Below are 25,732 nucleotides of genomic sequence, written 5' to 3' on the forward strand. Positions count from 1 at the left end.
AACCACCGCAAGAACTGACTATAAAACTACCTGTGGTGAAACTATTTATATTTGAGGCAACAACAAAACAGCTTCCATGTTGCAACACTTTTGATAAGATGGTCTGCAAATGCATTAACAAAAAATGTAAATCAACTCAAATGTTTTCTTGATTTTAGGGATTTCCCCTATTGTTTACACACTTAGGTATTTCATTACTTTGAGACCTACATCAATGTACATCCTCTACTTTCAAACTTCAGAATAATCAGTTTCACCACACTATATTGACTCTGGCCAAAGGTGCTTAAATCTCATCCCTGAGTCCTGTGTTGTTTATTCTCCCTGTTGCTCTGCTTCTGTCCCTATCTCTCCTCCCCTCCTCCAAACCTCCCCTTCCCACACACTCTCTCACACACCTACTGTCTGCCCGCCAGGTCTCTGTTGCTTAGCGACAAGCTATGAGCGATGGACTGCTCTTCTGAGAGCTCCGTTTGTCCGTCATGATCTCATCCATGCCGTGCCCTATGCCCATACACGGGATTTCTCTTAATGGAGTTGTAGCAGATTTCTCAGGAAATAGATTAGTGCTGTTTGTGCATTTAATTGACACACACATCTATATTTGAGGCTTGCATTGAACCCATTAAAAAACAACTTTAATTTCCAATTTGTATTGATTTGAATTTGCTCAGCCCTCATTTTAAAATGGGTGCATTGGCTGGCAACTGTAATAACTATTGAACCAAACATAAAATCATGTTGCAGTTAAAGCCTGTGTGTGACGATTGTGTTGTGCTTGACAAATTCATTCATTTTATTTATTCAGCAATCTCTTCTACAAAGTTAGTGGTTATGTATAAATAGCCATGGATTTAAAGTGCAGTATTTGTTGGTGCTACCCTTCTTTTATTATATGGTCATAATATTTCAAGTTTAATAACGAAATGTCCTGAACACATTGTACGCTTATTCTCATAAGGCATGAGTGAGTTTATTCAAATGGATTACTTATTAAAAATGAATTGCAGAAACCTTACTTTGTTGCAAAATAGAAGATGTTGTGGTCTGACGGTGTTTGATCATCGTGCAAAGTAACTGTAATAACATTAACATGTCCACAGTATGCTGTAATCTGAAGCTCCTGCTGAACATGCTTGAACCTCTTCTGCAGCCCTCCCCACGCCTTCACTGACTCCTTCTTATATTACCAAGCTGCACATTTCCCTGTTGCCTTATCCCTTTTGATTAGTCCCTCGGGCTCTTACAGCTTTTATTTTGACAAATGAGCTTGGTGCTGTGCGCTAAAAAGCACTTACAACAGTATTGACTAACAGTGGCTATTAGCAATGAAGACCAAAGGAAGACGTTCTTACAGTAAACCTTTGCTGGCCATCCGGAGCCTGTTAAACATATGCACTAAGGCAATGGATTAGTGATGTGGATTTCCTCACCCCTGTATGACGAGAAGCTCATGAGCTGGAGGTTACTTAACAGCAACAGGCATAATGCATCCAGATGAGTGGATTACAGAGGCTCTCTCTTAGCTGTAGTCCAGATGAAGCGGAAGCTGTCTTCATTATGATGTAACACGCATTCTGTAACTCGCATAAAACCCTTACATAAATGTTCTCTTTACAGGAAAGAATAAACACTTTATGTATTTGCCACCACTTTGTATGTTTTCAGCTTTTTTAAGCTCGTAATGAACGCCCTTCCTTTTCCACACACATCAAAACAGAGCCGAGAACTACATCATTGTAGTTGTCATCTGCGAGGACAGCCAGTGATCATCATAAAATAAATTATCACTCTCACACACACGCACATACACTCCTCCATGGTTGCCTGCTTTTTGGCTCCAGTATAATTTCTGAAAGTAAATCTCCAACTCGTGCAAATGTGCCACATTGTGTGTGTCACCCCCAGTGACTTGTCCTTGGGTTGGTACAGTGTTGCACACAGTGTGGACAGTAGAGGAGAGCTGATTCAGTGTTCACATCATCCCATGTAAGAGCTGTTGCCAGCTCTCTCCCTAACGCACCCTGACAACACTTTTTATTTTTGTGCTGAATTTTCAGTGTTGTTTATTTGAGCTCAACAGTTCAGCCTGTAGCAAACCTGCGAGGGTCAAAATGCTGACTCTTTGGAGGAGGTGTACACCACCCATACGAGCATAAACAACCCCAATAACATACCGCCATGGCAGGATATACCTCCCTCAGCCTCGTACAAAATGCAATCACACAAAACCTTCAGTCAGCTCCTTAAATCCCAAACTGTTTCCAAACACAACAACAACCCCACTGAATGGAACTGACAAAGTACAACTCTTGTCTCGCACCGAAGACAAACAACCATGGTCTGTATTTGATACAGAGTGCTTCCTCTGAGCTTTGTGTGCCTTGTCTGTGGATGTTTTATTCCACAGTTAAAATCCTTTGATGTGGTAAAGTTGAGCAGATAGGATGCCTCAGTCCTCCCCAGCAGTCCACTTTACACTTCACATCACATAGGGGCTTAATGCTCTGCAATACAGTCCAGTGTTCCTCCGAAGGCAATGACCTTTCCTATAAACACAGATTGGTTTTCTGCGCTGCCATCTTGCATAATTGCACAGTTACTCTGTAGCCTTCACAACGTGTATACGCACTTGCTGCAATGTTTTGTCCTGACTCCAGTCCCTCCTAATGGATCTTGTTAGCTGAGGTCATAGCCCTCTCTGTCTAGGGGTCACAGTAAAGAAACACAACTTTCCTTGTGGAAACCATTGATGGGTGATCACAAGCCAGCAGAACAACCCCTGCGTGTACTCTCTGCGTTTCTACTTCCTTACTCGAGGGTTAAAGCATGCAAATTCTGTATGAAGCAGCTGATTTATTTTCCCCAGTGGGAGGCGTGAGATCTAAATTTAAAATGATTAAATGAGCCTAGAGTTAGAAAATCATTTGCACTTTCATTGTTAGCCTCAGAGCTGTTCTCAAATCAAGGGCAAGTCTCTGAATCATTAGGCTCAGATGACTGCGTTTATTTTTACTGCCTTTAACAAGAACACTTTCCAAAATAACATAGTTGACCCTTGTATTATGTTATGCAATTAAAGACCTTAGGGACACATTCATTTAAAGACTGATATCCGGCTTCCTTCAATCCTCCTCATCAGCCCATTTTTATGCTGCTATTTTTTTCTAATGACCAAACAATTAACCAGGGGAGCTGTTGATTAAAATTGAAGCCTGTGCCTCTTCTGCGAGTGTTCAACATCAAATATGTGACTTAAGCTTGCCATAATAATTCCATGCATAGTCCTGTGCACCGGCTGGCTTCATCGAGATTTTTGAGAGTATTATTGCATCAGGAGGAGATAAAGGTAATGAGACCTGTCTCTCAGGCAGAGAGACTAATCTCCTTGCTCTCTTCAGACTTCTGTTAAGCCGCTGGAGTGGCGTGAAGTGGGAAGAAAGAAAGAGAGGAACGGTAGAGAAACTAAAGGGAGAATGAGGAAAACGGATGTAGAAGAGAATAAATGGGTGATTGAGAAGATAGCTGGATTTGAGGTTATAACAGTTTATCGGAGGCTCTATCTCAGGGTTGATTTATAGTCAGTCAACTGTGACAGGGTTTAATAGTGGATGGATTGGATGATGGGTAAGGGGGAGAGGACAAAATAGAAAAAAAAGTCATGAAGAGAAGTTAGCCACTGTCAGATCTCTGAAGGTAGCAGTGGAAGACGAAGGCTCCTTCCCTGTTAGTTTTCGTCACACAGGAAGATAGAGTTATGCAGAGTACGGTTTTAACATTTGAAATTGATTTTGTTTTTGCGAGTCAAAGTTTATCAAAAAAATCGACGACTTGCTCCTACATTTGTTAGCTCGGTGCTTTGAAAGACTGTGCTCATACTTAGTCATTCATAACTTATGCATGGACTGCAATGCTCAGAAACTCCCATCATGCATCTCTCACCCATCTGTTGTTCTGTGGTTACACATTTTCTGGAGGCACTGATTCATTAAATAACAGGGTTGTTTTTCAGGTCTAATCCAAATGCACAAACAAATAAATAGCCAAAACAATATTTCTGTAGCGCTCCAAAGCACCAAGCGGAAAAATCATGAACTCTCTCTCCCATGAGACAAATTAATTCAACCAATTAAGAAATTAAGAATCCACTCTGATAAATAAACCACATATACTTCTTTTTTGTTCTGCACATGTTGGTTCATTGCATATTTAAGTGTATAGTCTGTACTGATTGTATTTCTGATATACTGTAAGGGGTGGATACTTCTTTAAACATTAACAAATATATAATTACCTAGTTACATCACAAACTATGACTATCAGTGAATCAAAACTCAATCACACCTTCTCATCAAAAAGGTATTATCAGTTAAGACTGGTTAATGCATATTTAAATACATATTGAATAGGATTGCATTACAGTGCACCAGTTTGCAATATTTGCACAGGGTATCATATATGACACTACATATAGTTATATATTAATATATAGTACAATCCATATTGTATATTTGTCATGAAAATAGTTGTATGTGTTGTGGTTCTGATTTGTTTGTTGTTTTTTTAACATAGTATTTGCAGATGCGGGTATTACAAATCCCACCAACAGGTTTGATGTTATAAATGTCAGTCATGCCTCGATGTTGCTCTTTATGCAGCAGGGTCATTGATCATACCCAGGGAGACAGTAGGGAGCCAATTAGGGCAATAGCTTCCATCTAGTTTGTTTTCTACTCCTTGAAAACCCCTAAATGGCTCGTTCTGCAGAAGGTAATGGGCCCCTATTTCATCTGTCTATTGGTTGCTGTGGTGCTTATTGACAGAGAGCTCTCTGTCTGTCTGTGTTTGGGAGGAAAGCTCATCAAAGTGTTCAGAGGGAAATGGGCTATCAGGGCTAAGACAGATGACTGCTGATAAGACTGTTGTTACTGTTGTTTTGTTTTCTTAAAATACACGGAGGGCGTGGAAGAAAAAACAACTGCAGAGAAAAAAAACCATATGCTTTCAGTTCATTAACAGGGTGTACTGAACCTTCATTATAGATCATAATGAAATAAACCTTTGTCTGGTAATACTAATACTACTGTTTGGTTATATAACTGACCAATACCAAATAATAACATGTAGTTTTCACAGATGTGTATTACTTAAATTGAAAATCTATCCATCTTCAATTCATTTCAGATCAATCATCGAACTAAGACCATGAGTATGTAAACATAATGCATTTCTTCTTGTCTTAAACAGTGATATTTATAACAATGCAATTTTAGAAATATTTTATGGAATAGGATTACAATTGCCTATGGAAGTGTTTTATGAGGAGGGAAACCTTTGATAGTACACAATGACATTACATCTATATAGGTTATGTAATGGTTTAACATACAAAACTCCAGGATGAGATTAATATTAAGCTTTTTTCTAATTGGTGTCTGCAAGCCAACAACATGAATAATAATATTGAGGCAAGCAAAAGTCACAGAATGCTTTATGTTTGATAAAGCTTTCACTCTCATTAGAAAGTGGTAACATAACTGATATTAAATCTGCCTACTGAGAGCGTCCCGCTGCTGATAGAGCTCTGTTAGTGCAGATATGAGTTTACCCCCAGGCTCCATGGTTAGAAGGTCCAGACGGGCTGTGAGTCGGAGCCACACTATTACCTCCTGATTCATAGGCGTGGTAAGCAATGCCGACACACATCGAGCCGCAGTTGGAATAGAAATCAATCTTTGCCCTTACCAGACACAGACTGTATACACACAGGCATGCACACACAATTGTCCAGCCCTCTTGAATGAATGAAGGTCCAGTTTCTTAAAGCAATAATGGGATATAGAGTCGACCTTCAGGGTATAGCTGAAGGGATTGGTGTTGGTGGTTTTAAGCGGGAAGGACAAGAAAGTCATTTTGAGGGACGTCACCGTAGCATTTAGTGCTAACATGACAGACAATTACTCCAAATAATTGGCAAACAATGGTAGAAGGCTTATTTTGCATATATATGGAGAATATTTGGTGTAGATATGTTGTGATCTCTTAATGCTTCAGGTTTATTTGTTTAGACATTTGGGGCATGTCTTGAATACTCTACATGCATATTAGTCCGCTGAAACCCATTGACATATATATTGGACTATAGGTTCAAAATGGTGGAAATTAGCCTCAGGTGATTGTGCCACAAAAGGCTACACAGGCTGTTGCCATTCAAGCATGTGGCTTTTTTTTCATTCCACCTACTTTCTGATTGGATAACATTGTATGCTATATGTATCCCCCCCGGGACAACAGTGTAGGCTATAGTTTGGGTCAGAATACATTATATGTAGAATGAACTCATTATACAAAGAATCAAAGACTATGATTTCTGTCCTTGGCCCGATAACGTCTGCTTCTTGATTCTTCCTGTGTCATCAATTACATTGAAGGGCATTTGTCTGGTTTATTAAATGGACCAATTTGAAGCGTTTCCTCATCTGTATAGAAAACAAGACTGTGTGACTGACAGCCTGCGTCATCCCCATAGTAACAAGCCCCCTCTGGTTTGGTTAAAAAAAGAAGGAGAAAAACACAATATGAATTATAACTGTCAAAAATTAAAAGACTATTTATTGCATGTGCACATATGAAGGAGATGTAAGGACTTGAATGCTACCTCCCCCCCTACACAGTCATTTGTTAAATTAGCCCTTCTAGATAGATAGATAGAATCGGAGGATGAAACCCTCTTTATTTGTCACATACATGCACACAGCAGAGCACACACAGTGAAATTAGTCCTCTGCATTTAACCCATCCTAGTACTAGGAGCAGTGGGCAGCTATCGTGCAGCGCCCGGGGAGCAATGGGTAGGGGGGATTGGAGGTGTCTTGCTCAAGGGCACCTCAGCAGGGCCTAGGAGGTGAACTGGGACCTCTCCAAGTAGCAGTCCACTTTCCATATTTCAAGTCTGTTTGGGGACTTGAACCGGCAACCCTACGTTTCCCAGTCCAAGCCCCTACTGACTGAGCCTCAGTCACTGCTTCTACATTTGAAGTAATTATTCGGTATTTATTATCGTTGTCTTTGTGTTCGAGGCCATAAATCTTTTTAATGTCTGGTTTCCGTGGTGATTACAGGGGCAATTATCCGTACTTGCAATCAGATACAGGAGAAGCAAAGATCAGCAGTAGAAGCGTGGCGCTTCCTGTCTGATTGACAGCTGCTTACTTTGTTTAGGAAGAGTTATTAGGCTTCGCCGACTGGTGCAGAGGTGATTGCTTGGTACAAATTCCAATTATGTGGTATCAACCATCCTCTGGGTTTCCAAGAGTATTTGAAGTGCAAAAAAATATGATATTGATTTATTTTTTTGGGTCTAAAAACCACTGTGGTGTCGTTTATTGCTCAGCCACGTGGTAAACTAAGTGTAAACTGTGGTAAGTGTTATTTAGTTTGTTCTCCCCACTGTTAAAGCTCTTACAGCTTTCTGCTGCCAAACAACAACATCTAGGGGGAATATGTGGCAGCCGTACATTAGCTCATTCTTCTGCGCTCTTTAGTTATTCTTATAACAAGAGAAATGTTCTGATAAAATAAGTCTTTAATTCAGGTTCTTTTATTATACAACCTACATTTTATGCCCTCATTTAAGTCCCTGAGTTTAATCATCTTAATGTCAGCAGATAAAAGATGTTACGGATGACGAGCTCAGACCTTTCAATGTTCCACGATTCACTACCTCGACTCTTATTATGCCGGACCACTGGGGCTTGAAATGTTGTATCAATGGAAGAGAAACTGCAGGACGGCATTATGAATTCAACACAGCAGAGTCACACTAATACAAAGGTGTCTTCATTCTGTCCTATATTGTCAGAGCAGAAAGCGAGAAAGAATGTATGGACATCCAGACAAACTTACATTGTTCTCAGTCATATCGCTGTCTTATTGTTTCTCTTTGCTAGCTGAGTAGACGTCACAATTGGGACAGAAACCTCACTTGGAATGCAGCCATTTTCAGTAATGTGTTGTGCAGACGGGTGTGCAGTCTGCTGGTGATGCAGAGAAATGTAAACTGTTTAGCTTGTCTTCCTGTTTGCCGACATTGTTGATTTCATCTATTTAGTACAGTGTTCACAGATCGTCTAATCCCACTCTGGCCTGCAGTGCTCAATAGGCTTTGCACAGAGGGGTAGCACAGAGCTGATGTGATTCTTGACATGGACATACTTTTCACTGACACTTGATTATAATCGCTTTGGTATCCTGGGTTAGACTGATGATGTCTCTGTAATGTCCCTTCAACCCCCTGATCTTAATCGGCATTGCTATTATGTTCAAAACCACATGTGCAGATTTGCTCGGCAGCTTTCCAGCCTCTGTAAATCACATTAGAGTGGTTATAGTAAAAATTGTGTTGATAGTGGTGACATGTATGCATGCCGGCAGGAGCAGATAGCATTCTATGCTGTACCTGGGTAATCCCTAAATCAAAACACATGGCAGCCTAGGTAAGCCCTTGACCACTGGATCAACAGGCTTGGCCTGTAAACTCCCATTTTATAAATCAGAATATACTGGTATGTGAATATTCTTTTATGACCAATACAAAAAAATACTGTGGAAATAGTTGTTGACTCCATCCTAACAAGTTGGCAGAAGCAACAGATTATAAATAATATATACTGTATGTTAATCACAAAAAGAAGTGGCAACCTGCATCCCCTTCTTGATGGTTGACAGATCTCTTTCGATTGCAAATTAATCTGATTGTTTTGCGGGAATGTATTATAAATGAACACAAGTCATTATTGCAGAGCTCCGCCAATCAGGTAACATTCATTTCAGTCATTTCAAGTAATTTCATACGACCTGATTGTAATTAACCTGAACAATTTGCCAGAGCTCCATACCGTATGGTTCAGCACTCCACATGACCTAGACACAGAAATAACAGCTTTTTATTCACATGGAGTTGTCATATGCCTTGCACCTGTGCGTGTGCATTAGTATGTGAAGAGGCTTCTGATTCTTCCTCCCTCTTCCCCTTTTTTTGCTGTGACCCAGTGTAGGTCTGTAACTTAGGGACACGAGGTAACTGTACCGGCATTAAAATAGCAAACGGGGTGAACAAAGCATGTTATGAGATTCACTAGTTCCATGTCTCCCTGGGTGCGGCTATAAATAGCCTCTCACACTGGAATAGAGTTTTCCCCAGCGATGCGAACGAAAGCCAGAGGAACAGCTGCGCTTAAGCCAAGTCCTGTTAGATCAGCAGAGTCACATGGGCATACTCCTGTCTCTCTCTCTTGTCTTTTCTTTCTGTCTCACTCTGTCCTATCTCACTAACCATTTTTCTTGCTCCCAATCTGTCCTGCTGTCCGTCTTTTACCCGTTTGTTTACCACCCTGTCTTGCAGTATCTTGTCTCTCTGTCACTGTCTCCCGTCTGTCTGTCTGTCTGTATGTCTGTCCTATTTGCTCAATTTTCCATCTCTCTTGATGTCCTGTAATTTGTGTCTATGTCATTATCTCTGCCCCCTTGCTTTATCGCACTGTCAGTCTATCTTCTTTGCTCCCGCTGACTCTTTGTTTGAGTGGGTGTCCTTCTTTGTCTCCCATAGCCTCTGTCTGTTTGTCCCTGTCCTGTAGATTTCTCACTGTCACTCTCTCTCTTTGTCATGTTTTTATCTGTCTTTCTCATTATCACCAGGCCTCCCCTGTGTGCTCTGTTAATTGGTACAATCCTAATATTAACATAATTAATCTGTGTTGTTATTAATTGGTTTCTTGAAGTAGGAGTTTGAGCTACATACATTTTTTAAATAGACATTTTATCTGATTTTTTTATTGTCCACATTAATAACTTCTATGAAGTGTTTATAGTTCACTAAATGCAGCATAACATGAAAAAGACATTAGTTGTATTTTTACTGATTTTCTTTTTTATTTCTTGTTTTTTATATAGCTGTGGAAGACTGAACTGGATGATATAAATGAGACCAAATTGAAAAGGGTACATATACAGTACATACATGCATCGGTTCCTCACAATTCATCGTGTCAAGATAGGCATTTTGAATCCAGAGATTAACAACCAAAACCAGTGTTCAGGGAGGTAATTACCCAATGAATAAACATTATTAGCAAATGTTTAAAACAATGCCATTAATAGTTCAAACAAATATGTTTTCTTCATTCTCGTATGTACCTGTCTGATGTGCATCAACACACCATTCACTTTGATACATGTTGGTAAAAATCTCAGTTTCTTGCATCACATCCCTTTTACGCCCCTTTTTAAATTCTTAACATATCTACCGACCCCTGCTGCTCCCTCTTTCCCCCTCTTTCCCCCTCTTTCCCCCTCTCTCTCTGCCTGTCTCTCTCTCAGTTTGACATCACAGGTGTGTATATATAGCCAACAGATGGATTCTCCCATAGCAGGCTGCTTCAGTGCGTCTCTCTCCCTCCGCTCAGGCCTACCGCCGACCACTCAAATGAACTAGAAGCAATTCCTTGTTTACATTGTCTCTTCCGATCTGCCCAACCATCAGTTTGTGACTGCATCCATTATTCATGTGTTCCCCTCCACCACATGCACACACAGTAAAACATTACTGCAGCTCGATGTGTTCCTATAGCCTCTATGTTTAGGGGTATACAAGAGAAAACTCCCATTTTAGCCTGACATTCGTGGACGTCTAGACACAGGGTACACATTTTAAATGAAAACGTGAAATCCGAGCAGAATCCATGTCTACGTAGCTTCACTTTAGCTTGTCTAGATAAATCTTATTCATGGTAGCACAAGCGAACCTGTCACTCAGTTAGCAGCATTAAGCACAAAATCGTTGTGACTGGGCAAATGTCTGAAGGCGTAATTTCGAGGAAACGGTAGCAGGGAGAGCTAGGGACAGGTAGTGTCACTATGAGACGTGACATACGGTAGTTCCAGTGTTATGTGGTGTGTTCCTAGTGAGGTATACGTGTGTGGAGTGTGAAGTTGTTGGGGCCCCTCTGGCTAAGAAGTAACTGCTGAACACAGACAAGCACACACTACGCCACCACGACATGCCTGGAGTGCCATCGAGCAGACATGCAGCCAATCACAGTGACATCCCTGTGCACTGTGACCCTTGTGCATACTCACTTTGCTGAGTATTTGCAGCTTGTGACAGGGTAGACGCATGCTGGCTACGTAGTCAGGGGAGTACTGGAGAAGTTTGGACCAAGGGTGGTTTGGCTTTCAGGCAACATTGATCTTTTTGATCCTTAGGGGTTTGAGCTTGAACGTTAAAATGTAAATGTTTTTCATACAGTACTGGTAAGCTTCCTGGACATACATTGGGTGAAGTTATTATTGACATAGTAGTTTAGTTGATTATAAACTAAGTTAAAGTATCTACAAAACAAACGTTGGATTGAAAACTGTAATCAGAACATGTCTTGTTTTCAGGTAGAACCCAGAGTGGAAGGTAATTGACACAACTCACTATATTTAATAAAGTTATCTCTTTTTTTTTTTAATGGGGGCTAATGGGTTTGTGTCTCATACACACACTAATTCATAATTTACCTTAATTTCAGAAGAAAAATCTGCATAACGTTAAATGGAACTTCTTATTTATAATCAGGAACTGATCTTGTGTGACTTTCAAAGACCAAACTAAATGTTTAGAATAACGCCCGTCATAGGTACTAAAAGTTTGTGGGTCTCGTAACACTAAACCTTTTAATGAGTATATAAAGCATAAGTAACTGAATTATCCACCGCAGTGCTGAGAGGCCTGACAGCAGGAGCGAATATTGATCTTATGACTAAGTCAGGCTTTTTTAGGGGCAGTTTATTGCCATTGTTATTGGGTTGGAATCAAATTAGGAAAATGGCAGCTGTGTCCATGCCATATCATTATGAAATATAATCCAATTTGACCACCCAATCCTCTTGAAATGGACACAGCCATTTCTTGGCCTCATCTGTTATAGCCCTGCTCTTTAGCCCTTCAGAAATATTACAGTTGCAGTCTGTTTTGTTTTCGTGTTACATGTGGACACATACTCCACAGTATTGGTCACCCCAGTGGCTGCTTGGCCTTTGGTTGCATACTTTTCCTGGAACATAATGCGTCTTGTGTAACAACACAAAAAAATGTGCTGGAAACACATTTTTTCTTTTACTTGCATAATCCTTCTCAAATGTGATGGGGTCATCTAGACAAACGGTGGCAATGTGACATGTTCAGTGCTGGGAAACAAATTTCACTTTGTTGACATGGCACATAATCTGCTTTGATGGCTACTTGTCGGATGTCAGTGTGAGGAGGAATATTGTAAAATGTGTTCCAAGTGCTGACTGTGTACCCTGCTGTAATACGAGCCTGCCTTCTTGGAAAGGAGCAATGGGGCCGCCATCAATAGGGTCGAAAGTTATTGCAATTCCAGGGATTCTCTGTGGACGCCAGTTGCTGGGATTGATGTGTGGTTTTATGAGGCTGAGGGTGACACACAAACCTTTACTCTGAGTTTAATTGTAGCATTGTGATGCCTTGAAAGCTGTAAAACACAGGGAAAGCTACTCATTCCATTTTTATGCCAGAAGGAGAGTGAAGCTGAGTGCCTACTTGTGTCAAATCAGGAGTGAGTGAATGGCTGGAGAGGAACAGCTGCATGCAGTGACTGTGCCAAGCAAAGCATGTCAATGAACTGCCATGCAACTCTGCTCATTCAGTCGGACACAGGAAGGAACGTTGAAAGGTCTGCATGTGAACAACAGCTTTACTCTGTCAGCCCTGCGGAACAATTAACTTTAAAGAGGTGTGTGTGTGTGTGTGTGTGTGTGTGTGTGTGTGTGTGTGTGTGTGTGTGTGTGTGTGTGTGTGTGTGTGTGTGTGTGTGTGTGTGTGTGTGTGTGTGTGTGTGTGTGTGTGTGTGTGTGTGTGTGTGTGTGTGTGTGTGTGTGTGTGTGTGTGTGTGTGTGTGTGTGTAGTGACTGGACATACATTATGTTGTTATCTAACACACACACACGCATGCAAGGGCTTCAATAGGGATTATATCAGTAATTAACTTGTTGGTTGATTATATTCAGGGGGTTCCTAGTGCTGTTGATGCCTGCACATGAATTCATTTTGAGATAACTCACTTAGAGATATGTTTTTTAGAATTCCATACAATTCTTAAATCACTAAAGGAGCATAGGATATAAATGTTAAGATATGTAAATAATATGCAAATGAGTCATTATCTAATGTTTCCCCTAGGGGAATGGAGAAAGCTACACATAGCAGTATACAAATTGTAGTTGAATACTTATCTAAATTAGTTTAGTTGGGATATTTTCTTTCCATTAGTTTGAAAGAACACACTAGCGCAAACTCTCAAATTGACCTGTACATGAAAAAACAATGTTTTTGCCTGTAGTGTATCGCCTTAAATGCCACTTGAAATGTGTGCCCTTTACTTTTATCCTGTAGATTTGACTTGTTCCATGTGCTTGACTTATCTTGAATGTGCTCCATTTCCTCACACATATTATTATTTTTCTTTCAGGAGGCTCAGAAGGTGATAAATCCCGCCAATCAGGCAACAGACAAACCAAAGGGTGAAGGAGAAAAAGAGGAGGTCCCTATCAGCGAAGTAGGATGGATGACCTCAGTAAAAGACTGGGCCGGTGTCATGATCTCCGCTCAGACCCTCACTGGCAGAGTTCTGGTAAGTTCTCCCTCTTTTAGTGGATATAAATGTCTCAAACACCAGTAGCAGTTCATTAATCATTTGCCCAACCAATTAGACAAGTGCCTCTGTCCAACAGACTGCAACTGGTTTTCACACCCAAATTGGCTTTCAGATTAATCCGCTGTAAAATCCACTGTCATGTACTCGATCACTCACCTGTTTTATGCAGGTCCCACTGGAGACATTCTGTAGGGCAATTAATTTGATCCCTACAGAATTCTGGGGATGCTTAGTCCTCGCTGAACCCCAGTCGGCTATTTGGCTGGCCTGTATTCTTTCTGCTCAATGGCCTATGTGCGGCACGCTGTAACTCACTCAGCTGTGCATCTGCCAGCTAGAAGGATGAGTGTGTGTGTGGGTGTGCATGTGCAACTCTGTGTGTATGTGAGGTGAGATTTATTTGTACAAGAGATAGCGTGGTGTTTGTGCAAGAGGTAAGAGGCTGTCACTATGGCTTTTCTCTTCGTATGAATTACAGTCCCTTTCCCCTGCTGACCGCCCTTTCTTTGGCTTCATCCCTCAACCTTGCCCCAGAATCTCTCCTGCACTCTACGACTCTTTGCCAAATCCTGATGTATCTGAAGCGGTCTAACTCGTATATATGACGCTCTGCTTCTATTCAGCCTGTTCCCATTTTGCTTGAGTGTTCGTATTTCAGCAATAATGACAGGTAACTCTGTCCCTTGATGGTCACAAATAAATTGTCGCAGCAATAGAATTAGCTGAGGTGTGAAATACCAAGTGATTTTGATGTCTTTAGGGATACGTACCTGAAATTCACTGCCTGTCATGAGGACACGGTATAAAGGTATACAAACACATAGTGAACAGCTCTCACAAAATACATGATATTATAATTAAACATCGCCACCTACACTAGCAGTGTTTTTCAAATGCTCCTCTTCTCAGTTTAGCAAGATGTCTACTTCTTAACTCAACTGAGCGACAGACTTTTAACTTGATTATGAAATTCAAAGTGTTTGATTAAAATTGAAAAGCAGATTTTTACTTTAAAAAGCTTTGTCTTATCTGACTTTATTTCCCATCTTAACTTGCATTAGAGCGTTAACGGAAGTTTTCTGCTCTACTGTGGACTGACTGAAGCAGGAGTGGGAGTCAGGAGAGAGATGGATCTCAACTAAAATGTTAACTCTGTCATTGTAAATGTTTGCTGGAATGTGACAGTTTCTTCACGCCTGGTGAGAATAGCTGGGTTTTTAAAAGGATTCAGGCCTTTCATGGTGAAGAAGATGAGGAATCCTGAAGGGAGCTGTCAATTTACTAAATGAGCTTCTCTTTCATCACTTCCCCACTCACACGGCTCCTCTGGCATGGACACAGCTTCCTCTCGCTTTCATCTTCTGCTCTGACTGAGCACTCCATCTCTGCCCTGTATGTTTGTTTGTTTGTCTGTGTGTGTGTGTGTGTGCGTGCGTGTGCATCTGTGTGTGTGATCATAAAAACATCACACCAACAGAGAGACCGACAGGCAGATAGAAAAGGAAACACAGAGCGGGTGTGTCGGGGACAAATATGGCACTGTTTGCTTTAAAGGGGTTTCTATGCCTGGAGATATCCCAGTGTATCACCTACTGTGATTTGTTCTACTTCTGTTGGGGATGATCATTTTACCCAGCAGGCTGTGTTTGCTTAGGTGCTCGGGCTAATGATATGCAGCACAATATGTACAAAACTGATGAGCGCTCTGTGTAGGTGAATGAGTATCTCTTCATGTGGGTGGAATGTGTAGATTTGTGGATGCGTGTATGCTAGTATTTCACCACATAAAAAAGTACATGCATGACAGCTTGTGTATCTGCCAAAGTGTGTGTGTGTGTGTGTGTGTGTGTGTGTGTGTGTGTGTGTGTGTGTGTGTGTGTGTGTGTGTGTGTGTGTGTGTGTGTGTGTGTGTGTGTGTGTGTGTGTGTGTGTGTGTGTGTGTGTGTGTGTGTGTGTGTGTGTGTGTGTGTGTGTGTGTGTGTGTGTGTGTGTGTGTAGGTGGGTGATTCTGTAGGACTCTTGCTCAACCAAAAGTGCTTCACTGCAGATCAAAATTGCGATCCGTGTACACAGAACCTGGCTGGTAACCATGGCAACTGCTGTGTAGTGGCGCTCAGTCATCTGACATTTGGGGGGTGTCTGCCTGGGAACAGCAGAGCACACACACATGCACACACACACACACACACACACACACACACACACACACACACACACACACACACACACACACACACACACACACACACACACACACACACACAGGTAGGATTAAATCTAGATACAGGCTCTATTCTTTCCAGGTGGAAGAGCCAACGCAGATTGAGACAGATCACCTCTGGTAGGCAGAAACACAGAGCCCTTCAACTCTATTCATTTATTTGCCTTGATGACTTCACTGCCAGGGAAAGATCAAGAACCCCTTCAGGCTTATTGAATCACCACACACATCTAAATCCACCAGTGGCAGCCAGCTTGGCCCAGGTGTCCTCCATGTTGTTTCCCCATGTTACGATGAATCGCTGGAGTGCAACGAACAAGGCCGGCTTGTATTGATGGCTCATGTGACCTTGCTAAACTGCTTTGCTCTGATGAGAAAGGAATTAAATGAACACACATCCACCCACGCTGCATAACCATTAAGAGCAGACATGTGCTGCATGGGAATCACTCAGGTCATTAAAGCCCTGTTCTAAAGGAGTCCCATTGCTGAGCCATAGGCTGCTAGAGGAGAAAGCTATAATGGCCCACCGAATTGCTTAGAGCATGTAATAACCGTAAACAAAGAGCAGCAGGTGCACACAGGCGTGTGTGTGTGTATATCTTTCTGCCTTATGTGCTTTCAAGAGACAAAGGTGCTGATAATATGTTGTTTCCTCAGAGTGGTCGTATGTCAAAGTCCCCTGTCGTTGTGTGATCATAGCCTCTGTAACTTACATGCATGAGCCTCTCCAACCACCATCACACACACACACACACACAGAGCCATATATCCAACTCGATTAGGCTCCGTGTCACCTTGTGTGCCGTATAAAATACCGGGGGGGAAGTGATTGATGCTAGCATGTGCCTGTGTTGCTCCTGTGTGTGGGGCTTTAGCTTTTTGTATCACGCATCACTTTTACAATATCAACGTATCAAATATTTATCACCTCACTTTCAGATGACCTGCCTCCATTGTGAATGTCAGCTGACACTAAGCTCGGTCAAAACATGGAGGATAATGAATGAAACATTACAGAACACGTTCCTCTGTTGGTTATAAACAAAAGAGAGAAGAATAAAAACACATTTTTTCGATATATTCACTTCCAAATATTTTAAAGTGGTTTGGAAGATCTGCTGGAAATTGATTGATAGGTGAGAAAGTTTATCCGTGGGGACTTATTCAAAGCAGGAAGCAACTAAGCAACTAAGTGCCAGCTGCAGCTTAAGGAGGAAGTGTCATTCCGAGCCCTGCGAGACAGCTGTCCACACAAATGCACTGCATGCAGAGCATAGGTGAAAGGCAGAGCACCTCTGGTCTGATAGTGGATGGCTCATCGGTCTCTTGACAACCGTATCACCCCAGTTGCTCTGTAGAAAGACCTCATTAAGCACTCAAGGGCACGATGTCCGAGGAAATGACTAGTGGGACAGCTGGAAAATATGAGTGGGCGGAATTCGTGTGCTGCATTGCTACAGCATCTGATATCATTGATTCCTGCATTAACGCGACAGCAACAACACATGTAATCTCATAATGTACAAAAAAAACCCAGCGTGGATTATAACCTTTGAATGTAGATATCCACCCTATCTCTCTGTGCAGTAGATTTGCACGGCATGGTGGGTCCGGAAATAGGTCAGGCCTTCCATCTTTCTTAATGGGATCTTGGTTGGCAACCAGGGACCATCTGTTCACATGGTCCACTCCCTAAACCCCGTGGTCATCCCTCTGCCTAGCCATCCACCCACATACTGCATGGCACTCTGCATATTGACCCCTGTCATCTGCCAATACAACACAGCTGTCTATCTCTGCAGTAGAGTGACAGCACGTGCATTCTAACTGCAATTGTAACGGATCCAGCACAGTCCAGATGTTGGGAACACTGATTCTGCGGTAGAGCCTCTGACAGGGAAAATGATTTTCTTTCTCACCATTTCTATTACTACTACTGCACTCATTTTCCCTCCCTTACCCCTCTCTTATCTCATTCTTTCAAGTTCTAAGGTTCTGTGCTGACAGAACAGTGTGTGTGTGTGTGTGTGTGTGTGTGTGTGTGTGTGTGTGTGTTTGTTTGTCTTGGCCGAATACAAGGTTAGATTGTGCAAATGGAACCGTGGGTGCATTCAATTATTTTTTCAATGCGTCCTCAAACATCCTGTTGTTGAGAAAATAAGTGTGAATGCAATCTCTCGCACCCTCTGTGACTGCCTGCATGGAGAACAGCTGTCATTCACACTGCTCTTCATCTCAGACTGGCATTGTTTATGTTTGTGCAGTGTCAATTTACCCCCTATGTATACAGTGCATTTATGTAATGACAGTCCTTTGGGCTTGCATAAGCATACTTTTTTCTTCTCACAGCAGCCGTTGGGTACCATCAGTCTGTTTGGAGAGTTTACCCATGAACGTATGTGTGTGTGCGTTGAATGCATGTTTGAATATATACAGTATGTTTCTCCATGCTGTGGATTCTTGAATGTGTAAATGTGTCTGTGTGCCTCTGTTTTGGGCTGGCTGATTACGCTTTCCCGTGAAGTGCGTGAAACTAATTTATTGCTGTCTGTAAACTTCTCAGCGTGGCTACAGCTGTCAACACAGCACCATCCCCTGCATCACACTCCTCCGTGACAAAAGCGTCAACCCTTTGCATAAAAGTAACAGGCAGCGTGGTTCTTCATAAGCATTAAGTAGGATAAGAAAATCCTACATTGCATGATTGCAAGACTGAGGATTTTACTATGCAATGTTTTATATAATTTGTCCATTCATGGAGAGTAGTGTGTGTTACTGATGAATGAAGAATCTGTACAACAAACACATCCACCCACACACATTCTGACAGATATGCAAGTTCCCCCTGTACTCGGACTTGGCCTAAATCATTATCACAAAATTAATAATTGCATTTTTGCACTTTACAGTCTACCATAATTAGAAAAAGTCATGTAACGCATGTGAACAAACTATTTATGTATACAGCAGAAGTGTAAAAAGCAATAACATCATATGATAAAATCTTCATGATGTGATTCTACTGAATAAATATCAAATGATCACTCAGCTCTACCCCGAACATATGGACAGATATTCTTACATGGATGAACAAAATCGCATTAAATTCCCATAGTGTGTGTCAAAAGCATCTGTCTTAAAAAGCGCCTGTCAAGTTGACGTGAGAAGTCATAATCAATACCCACAGAGACCTTCTCCCAGGGAATCCTTTGACTTGCTTCACAACCCAATTTCTTCGTCAATTAAAAGCAGTGGACACAACAGATCTATCCTTTTTTTCACCTCTGTTCAGCATTCAGGGACACAACTCTTTGCTCCTGCAGTGTGTACTTCCATAATGAAACTCAATCTCAGAGGCAGTTCGCTGCTATTCCCTCACCTCAAACTCAGTGCCCTCTAAAATCCTCAGGCTGTGTCCTGGCCTCCCTCCCACTTCTCCCAGTGGTTCAGTTTTGCTAGTTTCACAGCTTATTCATTTTGTCATTCGCTGTAATTTATCAGTTCAGTCGATGGAAATTCAATTGGCATTGACTTGAATCCTCTGAACAGTGATGAATAGCTGTTATGCTGGAGGGACCACGGGGGGAAAGCACTGCAGCATTAAAAATAAGATGGAGGGAGAAGGAGGAGAGAAGGGTGTGGTGCCAGGCGAAGTCTCCTACACAGGCATGTCAGAGCAGAATAATTCCACGACAACTACGCACTTTGAGGATGAGGCGTTAGCAAAAATGTTTTGCAGATATAAATATATTATATTTATTTTCCTTTGATTAAATAAAAGTAGTGGATAAGAATGACAAAAAAGGTGAGTGAGTGAAGTTCACCATCAAATAATTCCTTATCAATGATTTGGTCAGTGTTTGGTTTTGCCAAAATTAAGGATAGCAATTTAAATATTTTGTGGTCAATCACTTTGATCCAGACTGAAATATCTCAGGTAGTCATGATACACATACTTCTTTCAGGGAAAATTGTAATAACCTTGATTGTATGATTGTATGAATCGGCTAATTTCCTGGTTCCTCTTCTAGCACTAACGTTTGTTTTGCAAATATTTATTACCAAATACCTGCGAAACTAACGACATGCCATTAGCCTTGGCTGTTCTTAATATTAGGTGCAAATAAACGCATGTCACCTTGCCGACATACTCAACTAAAATGTTGAACATGGTAAACCTAATACCTGCTACCTGTTAGGACTATCACTGCGAGCGTGCTAGCATGACTGAGTTGGCATTCAACCAGGAGCAAAGCTGTGAACCAAATACACCCTTGTAGCACGGCTGTTGACACCTAGTCCTGTTATAAAGGTATTCTATTTCAAGATCAGTTTTGCTATGTTTTTGAACTAAACTCTGAAGCTTCAGGCTTTGTCATGAAGTGTGGCATAACTGAACGTTTGAAATTCCTTGAGTAGTGTAGTTTTTAAACGTATTTTTCTACATATTATAGTCAACTAATCATGTTAAGTATCAGAATCAGTTTTATTACCAAGTAGTTAACACATACAGAGAATTTGCTTTGGTATAATTGGTGCATGGATGAGTACATATGAGTACATTCATTTATTGATTGATTGTAATGATAAATGTCTTGTTTTTTATTGGTTTCGGTATTTGATTTAGTGCCACATGTAACTAGACTAAGTTGTGCTTCAGAATGTGTTCTCATACCCTGTCCACACGTCAGCTGTGTGAAGGCAACCCTGCTGGCTTGGATTTTTTCTGGGCTGCCGCCACATAAGAAACATAAGTCGTGCACTGAGCGTTGGAGGAGTGAAGAGGGAGGAGGAGGAGGAGGGGATGAGAGGGAAAGCAGGGTGTCATAGGAGGAAAGAAGAGCAACACGGAGTCTTGCCATCAAGCTGCATTGTTTGGGCTGGTAGAAATGTACACACTGCTTTCTCACTTTGCAAACAGACATAGTGCGGCACATCTGAGCATGCATATATAAATACAAACACATCGCACAGTATTATGATATCCAGAAAACATTCCATTTCAAATTCTGTCACGTAACAGTAGAAGAAGAGTGTGTACAGCTGCAATTCTTCAACTATATAAACCAGAGAAGAAATATTCAATAATTAGTATTTATAAAAGTAGTTTATATTGCATAATGGACAACACAAGTCCCATCATAGAGTAGCTATAGTTGGATCTCTCCCTTTTTGTTCCATTTTATTAATCGGCATCCCACCGCTTTTAAATTTGCAGCACACAAGGGAGGCTTTTTACAACTCTGAAATCATTGGTCTCAATTTGTCCTCATGAATGATTTTCCCTGCAGCCCCGCTTTAGGCCCATCATAACTCTGAGCCGTTCTGCGGGATGACTCATCATTGCTTGTTCTTTTTATTCCCCCCCATCTATTAAACCATCCATTTGCCACCTGGGCCTCTATCGCTAAAGAACCAATGATCCACACCCATTTTCTCTCCCTGCAGCCTCAGTGCCCCTTGTCTGTCCCACCCTGCCTCAAAGTGTTCTGCAGAGGAAAAGGTCAAGGGAGGAGACACAAGAGTGATGTTTCACTTAGCTGGCTACCCAGACTTAGCCTTATTAGATCAAAGTCACCTGTGATTTACAAGGCAATGTGACCGAGACACTGTGGCGCCAGTACATGTTCATGTTTCCTTTAAGTCTGGGCATTGATAAACGACTCGGCACACTCGTTCTAAAAATACTCGCATCTCAAATCAAGCCAGTTTTTAAAAGAATGAAGTTCAAGTGTTGTATATCAAAATAAGTTTAAATATATTTTATGTTATATCACCAATGGATAAGGAAAGCCAACATCACCTGGCTAATTACTATACTTTATTAAATGTCTTACTAAATGGTCCTTGCTTCTCTTCCATGAATTCCAGCAAGTGGCTGCAAAAAAATGTTTTCTGTTTACTTACAGTATGGTTATTTATGCTCTGCTAAAACCTCAGAGCTAGGAGTGACATGGTAGTCAAAAATGAGATTACATTTAGATTCACAAGCCCATTACACTGCAGGCTAGAGAAAGACAGACAAGCAGACACAGAGTTTGCGGCACACAGTCTCGACAGGCTTAAAAATTGCGAGCAGACAGAGAGAGACCTAAAGTAGGCAGTCTTGGAGGATGGAGACATTCTTGTGTTTGTCATCTGGAGCTCCCTGTCACCTTCAAGACAACGCTCTCCCTGTCTCATTTCTGTCATGGCTGCCTGGTATGTTCCTGGGGAGGATTGTTGAGTGACTCAGTGCCTCTGGGATGACGCACACCTAATGGATCAGAACTTGAAGCATCACATTGATCCAACCACATCTTACACCGCAGCCACCGTCAGACACATTTGTTAAAGCTTTCCAAAAATAGGATCAGGGACAGATGACATTACGAAAATAAGCAAATGTTCCTTTGGTGGCATTGTAACTGATCAAGCAGGAGTTGTCTTTTCTTTTCCTCCTGATGCAAAATTGCATTATTTTAGAGCACACAAAGAGCAACCTCCCGTTTTATGGAATTTGTGAAAATCATTTGCATATTTCATACTGCATTTGCATGAAGCCCCATTCTGTCAAAAGCTGACAACTACATTCAGTTTTTTATTTTGCACAAAACTAATCCAGTTACACCTGGTTTTTCTCCAGTAGGATTTTTGTTTTGTAAACAAAAACCTGGCTACCTGGAAACCGGTGAAGGTAATATAGGAGCAGGTGTATAGGAGAACAGATAATTACACTGGGTGATACGTACTCCAGAGGTCGTAATAAGTCGGTTTCAACTAATTTTTTATCCCTGTCCACAGACATGTCTTTTCATCAGTATATTCATGCTAAATAAGCTAACAGCCGCCCTTCAGAAGTGCACTGCTAGATAGCCAATTAATCTCTTTAAATGATACATTATTTTAGAATTACTGCTTATCAAATCAAATGTCTTTGCCTTATAAACACACTTTATATTGTGCCTCAACACCCTTGCTGCTCAGCTGTCAATCAAGTTTGTGCACCAGCTCACAAACTCAGAGCCTTGAAGATAAAGACGCATTTCTCACATATCCGCAAAGATCCTTTTCTCTCTCCTCAACATGATTTCTGACTATAAAAATAGAATACTGAATGTGATTTCAGGTAGAAATTCTTTAGTACAAGCACAAGATAAATCAGCATCTGCTTCTGAATGATGTTAAAATGACCTGGAGGTTCCTGGAGGAAGAATCAGAGCAGCTCCCAGCTCCATACTGTAGGTGCTGCTCTCTAACCCACTCTGAGCTCCCCGGAGGGGCCTGAGCATTATAATAATTCCCCAGCAGGGACTGATGAAGTACCAAATTATTAACATTTTCTTGGTGCAGGATCTATGAAACAAGAACTGCCTCCTCTTCTCAGTCTGTCTCACCATCTATACATCAGCAGGTCTGAGTCACGCAGTGTGGGAGTGAAAGGATCATTGGAGATGTGGCTGGCTGTATCCCTACCTCTGCTTTATAGGGTGGACAGGTTATTATTGCAGTAACATCGGTGGTGGAAGATAGACGATATGGTTCTACTCCTCCTGAAACTGACCTAAGAGGCAACAAAAAGCAACTGTCACATAATGTTTTATATTGATGGCAAACACCTCGCTATACTGAGCTGTGCAGAGCCTCACAAAGGGAATGATCGAGTGCCAGCTTTCCATGTGTGGGCATTGCTGTATTATATGCTGCACAATTCAATCTTTTTTGACCGTCCTATGACTCCTGTGACAGTATCAGACCCGGGTCGCAGATATGCTCTCAGGTTCGTTCTGAATATGCTGTTGTCACTCGTGTCATGTTTGCGCTTCTAATTGCTTATCAGAGGATTCAGCACAGTGGAGACCATCTGTTTAGCCAGGTTTCATATCCGTTTACCCCCACTGGGATTCTGTTTCCTGGGATGGGACAGCCACGCAATGTCCCCAAAACACTTCACCTCCACCAACCTGGCGCTCACTGCTCAGAGTTTCCATGAGATCATTTGGGGACGACGCTGGTGATGTAAGAGGCACAGCATGGGAGGGAGAAAGATTATTCTATGAGAGGGCAAGTGGAAGTGTGACATGGAGGGAAAGGAATTGAGAGCAAATGCAACAATTAATAGTACTGTAGTATCAATCTGGATATAGATTTCAGGTATGAACATTTGCAGTGTTTTTCAATTTTGTGTACTCTAGGCAGTTCAATCATCTTGAGTTTAACCATCTATTAAGTCTAGCTTTCCTGTGTGTAAATTGGAGATGTGAAGACATGTTACATCAAGTGAGTAAGTAAGAGCCATGGCAAGGTGATAATTAAATGGTTTGTAGGTCTGGCTCTGCCTCAGGCCATAAATTGCATCAGTATTGACTTCAAAGTCTCAATGCATTAAAGACAGACCAGCATAAGTACAACTTTTCTCCTCTCCTCTCCTCTCCTCTCCTCTCCTCACCTTTCCTTTCCTTTCCTTTCCTCTCCTCTCCTCTTTGTCCAGCAGTGGCTCAGTCAGTAGGGGCTTGGACTGGGAATCGTAGGGTCGCCGGTTCAAGTCCCCGAACAGACTTGAAATATGGAAAGTGGACTGCTACTTGGAGAGGTCCCAGTTCACCTCCTAGGCCCTGCTGTGGTGCCCTTGAGCAAGGCACCGGACACCTCCAATCCCCCCTCCCCATTGCTCCCCGGGCGCTGCACGATAGCTGCCCACTGCTCCTAGTGCTAGGATGGGTTAAATGCAGAGGACCAATTTCACTGTGTGTGCTCTGCTGTGTGCATGTATGTGACAAATAAAGAGGGTTTCATCCTCCGATTCTATCTTCTATCTATCTCTCCTCTCCTCTCCTCACCTTTCCTTTCCTCTCCTCTCCTTTGCATGCTAGGATGCAGCTGTATTTGACCGCATGCACAAAAGCTAAGAGTAATTTGTACCATATGTAGGATATATAAAGCTTGTGTGCACATTCTGATTATTATGGGATATGCACATGGCTGTGCTTAATAGCACAGTCAGGCACAGTCAATGTAAATGTATAGACCAATGACCTTTCAGGTTAAATCAATACTAATGAAACAAAAAATACATTGACTGGTCAACGGCTGCAACCAAGCTGAAAATGAAACAATCTGTTTACTTTGTCATTTGAAACAATCCCATAGATAGATTTGAGTACAAACCAGAAGCAGGGGAGACATCCATCATGAGGCCTGCTTAGCTGAAGTAATGAAAGCATAACACTTCCTCTGACAGCAGGGCTAAAAGGGCCAGACGATCCTAGCCTCTGAAGACTGAATGATGTCTTGTTTCCTGAGCCCTTTTTATTACTTTGCTGCCGCTGTAAGTGTCTCTGGCCCATTATATACTCAGTTATTCCCACAAGTGGCACATCACCGTGGCAACATCACATCTCCCTTTCTCAGGTATTAGCTTTGTGCCCTCTGTCTTTGTGTCAGTTTATTTCTTTCACTCTTCTCCATCCCTGGGTGCTTCTGTATTTCTTACCCACCATTTTAATGGGCTTGAAATACTAACTTTATTATGAATTGTAAGTTTTATATTGGGGAGGCAGCAGATATCTGACAAACAGATATTCTCAAGTTAAAAGACATATGATTTTGGTAATATAAAACTTCCTTCACAAGCAAAAAAGAGTGTCTGTCTTTTTAGTAAATTCTGAACTTTCAGAATATTTTTCACAATAATGGTGTCCTGTTGATAATGCCGTCAGATCAGATGGTTCAAAACTAATATTTGTTGTTTTGGATGGAAGGCATCAACAGTTTGTTTGTTCTATTTATTTGGTGGGTGATGGGGAAT

At 41.6% G+C, this 25,732-nt stretch overlaps 1 protein-coding gene across 3 annotated transcripts in view; it reads left to right on the forward strand.

Annotated features, from left to right (window-relative positions):
• kcnma1a (potassium large conductance calcium-activated channel, subfamily M, alpha member 1a) overlaps positions 1–25,732 on the forward strand; it is a 128,921-nt gene that overhangs the window by 17,572 nt on the left and 85,617 nt on the right. For all 3 annotated transcript variants that reach the window (XM_063874868.1, XM_063874871.1, XM_063874870.1), the window contains exon 2: positions 13,536–13,697. In XM_063874868.1, the coding sequence (XP_063730938.1) occupies positions 13,536–13,697 (162 nt within the window). The remainder of the gene's footprint in view (positions 1–13,535; positions 13,698–25,732) is intronic.

This window comes from Eleginops maclovinus, chromosome 22 (genome assembly GCF_036324505.1).
Source record: "Eleginops maclovinus isolate JMC-PN-2008 ecotype Puerto Natales chromosome 22, JC_Emac_rtc_rv5, whole genome shotgun sequence".
NCBI lineage: Eukaryota > Metazoa > Chordata > Actinopteri > Perciformes > Eleginopidae > Eleginops > Eleginops maclovinus.